Source organism: Aplysia californica, unplaced genomic scaffold (assembly GCF_000002075.1).
Source record: "Aplysia californica isolate F4 #8 unplaced genomic scaffold, AplCal3.0 scaffold00293, whole genome shotgun sequence".
Classification (NCBI taxonomy): Eukaryota; Metazoa; Mollusca; class Gastropoda; order Aplysiida; family Aplysiidae; genus Aplysia; species Aplysia californica.
The window spans coordinates 460626-463532 of NW_004797563.1; the positions used below are offsets into that span (position 1 = coordinate 460626).

The 2907-nt window shown below is 40.2% G+C and overlaps 1 protein-coding gene across 1 annotated transcript in view; it reads right to left on the reverse strand.

Moving 5' to 3' along the window:
• The window catches only part of LOC101862880 (multidrug resistance-associated protein 1), a gene marked incomplete in the record, with an annotated part of 39841 nt that overhangs the window by 8083 nt on the left and 28851 nt on the right, over nucleotides 1-2907 (reverse strand). Inside the window, 3 exon segments of the mRNA XM_035970610.1 lie at nucleotides 186-312; nucleotides 851-1050; nucleotides 2370-2529. Coding sequence (XP_035826503.1) covers nucleotides 186-312; nucleotides 851-1050; nucleotides 2370-2529 — 487 coding nt within the window.

Sequence of the window (2907 nt, forward strand, 5' to 3'; positions counted from 1 at the left end):
CTCACACACTAACTACAATGACTGAACATGCAGCCATCTAGTATACCAACTACGGAAATCAACCATATTCACATTTACTCATTTAGACTACTTGGCCAAGAAACCAATAAATACACCGACGTATCAGCAAACCCTCAGCTCATCTGCCTATCAAAGAAGCATTATAGACTAAATAGGCTACTAACCCGCATGGCGTATGTAATGGCTAGTCCAACCAGACCAGGAGACAGAGAATCTCTGGCCTGGACTGCAAACACACAGGCAGCCAACAGGATTAAAAAACCCAGAACCTCCAAGCGACACTGGATCCATCTGCAATAAAAAAATAAAACACAAGAAAAACTTGATCTTACACGTAGATCTGCCTGTTCGTTCTGTTTCTGTGAAATATTTTGCTCAGAACCATCTCCAGTTTAATCTAACCAAGACGTTTTAAAGGAGAGAACATTTAAATAAACATAGTTTATCTTTCTCGGCCCCCTCAAATTTTAGTATTAACCGTACGATGCACGAGGCTCTATCTTTATATTGTAAGTCCCATATATTCAATTCTGGTTTGATTAAGGTGGTTAAAACATCTTAATAGTACCTGGAGCCATATTATATAAAAATGGGGTAAGAAAAGGGTGGGGGGGGAGCGAGAGAGAGAGAGAGAGAGAAAGAAAGAAAAAGAGGAGAGGGAGAGAAAGAAAGAGAAAGACAGAAAGAAAGAGAAAGAAAGAAAGAGAGAGAGAGAGAAAAAAAGAGAGAGAGAGAGAGAGAGAGAGAGAGAGAGAGAGAGAGAGAGAGAGAGAGAGAGAGAGAGAGAGAGAGAGAGAGAGACGATTCTTCGTATGACAAAAGCGCGTACTTGTTCACAGCGTTAAACGCAGACACGGCTTTCTGAAAGCCGTCAATTTTGGCCTCGGAGTCGGCGATGAACCGGTCTTGTGCCTGGTATGCCCTGATGACGCTCACGCCAGACAGGGTCTCGCTGAAATGGGCGTACACCGGGGACCGGTTGTTGGACTCGATACGCCGGAGCTGGCACGACGTGCGGATGTAGAATTGCTGAGGACGACAGATATTGAGATGTTTTTTTAGGAGATTGCTCTTTGCTCGTATATTCTTTTCCTTCCTATATTTCCTTCTACGCCTGTCTTCTTCCCTCTCCCGAGCTCTCCCTCTTTCTCTCTCAACTCTCTCCTTTCCTTTTTTTCACAACTCTGTCTGTCTGTCTGTCTGTCTGTCTGTCTGTCTGTCTGTCTGTCTGTCTGTCTGTCCCTAGACATCTGCTCTTTTCTCTACTTCTGAACTCTTTCTTTGGCTGTTCATCGATATCGATGATGACTGTGATTGTTATTTAAGCCAAACACGAACGTTTCAGGCCATAAGGACTGCTTTGAATCTTACACATTTGAGATATATGTATTGCAAGTCTGATTGCTTCTTGTACTACTGCATCAGTGAACTTATTTTTGTTCTAGTATATTTCACTGTATTTGCAACACTGTTCGTTCATTTAAGTAACGAAGATTGCAGATATATGTAGTTACAAGAGAGTAACAAACACAAAAAAGAAGTAAGAGTGATAAGGACGATAGATCATTTGATAGGAAAGATGGAGATAACCACACGAGAAGACCCGCCAACCATCCACACCAGTGAACACTCTTAACAACATTACTAAAGAATAGCTGGTGTAGACTTAAAATAAATAACGTCATTGCTGGCATACCCTTGTTCCGTATTTTCTACCGTTTGCCCATTCTCCGCTAAATATCTCACTTTATAGCTCTTCATATGAACGACTTGAACGAGAAGAAGAACAACAAATGAACCAGGATATCCCTCCCCTTGCCCCCCCCCCCCCCCCTTCTCCCCGAGCATTCACTCACCTGTAACAAATACAACAGGATCGCTTTGGGCACAATGAAAGCCAGCAGCATGGGCAGAATGTGATAACGATAATGATAATTATAATATTAACAATAACAATTATAATATAACAATAATCATACAATAATATTAATAATAATAATAATAATAATAATAATAATAATAATAATAATAATAATAAGAAGAAGAAGAAGAAGAAGAAGAAGAAAAAGAAGAAAAAGAAGAAGAAAAAAAAGAAGAAGAAAAAGAAGAAGAAAAAAGGAGAAGAAAAAAAGAAGAAGGAGAAGAAGAAGAAGAAAAAGAAGAAGAAGAAGAAGAAGAAGAAGAAGAAGAAGAAGAAGAAGAAGAAGAAGAAGAAGAAGAAGAAGAAGAAGAAGAAGAAGAAGAAGAAGAAGAAGAAGAAGAAGACGAACAAGAGCAAGAAGAACAAGACGAACAAGTGAACCAGAAGATCCTTCTCCTCGCACCCCCCTCCCCGAGCCTTTACTCACCTGTAACAAATACAACAGGATGGATATTGGCACAATGAAAGCAAGCATGATGGGTATGGTGTAGCTTATGATGACGAAGATGCCCAAACACTGCATGGCAAAGTCCAGAACAATCTCAATCTCCACACAGATGTCGTTGTCCAGCCTCTCCACGTCCTGACTGAAATGATGATGATGATGATGATGATGATGATGATGATGATGATGATGATGATGATGATGATGATGATGATGATGATGATGATGGAGGGGGTGTGGTGATGATGATGATGATGATGATGATGATGATGATGATGATGATGATGATGATGATGATGATGGAGGTGGTGTGGTGGTGATGATGACAATGATGATGATGAGGATGATGATGATGATGAAGATGATGATGATGATAATGATGATGATGATGATGATGATGATGATGATGATGATGATGATGATGATGATGATGATGATGATGATGATGAGGATGATTATGATGGTGATGATGATCCCCTATAATAGAAGCATAAGTCATCTGATGAATCCACCCCCCCCC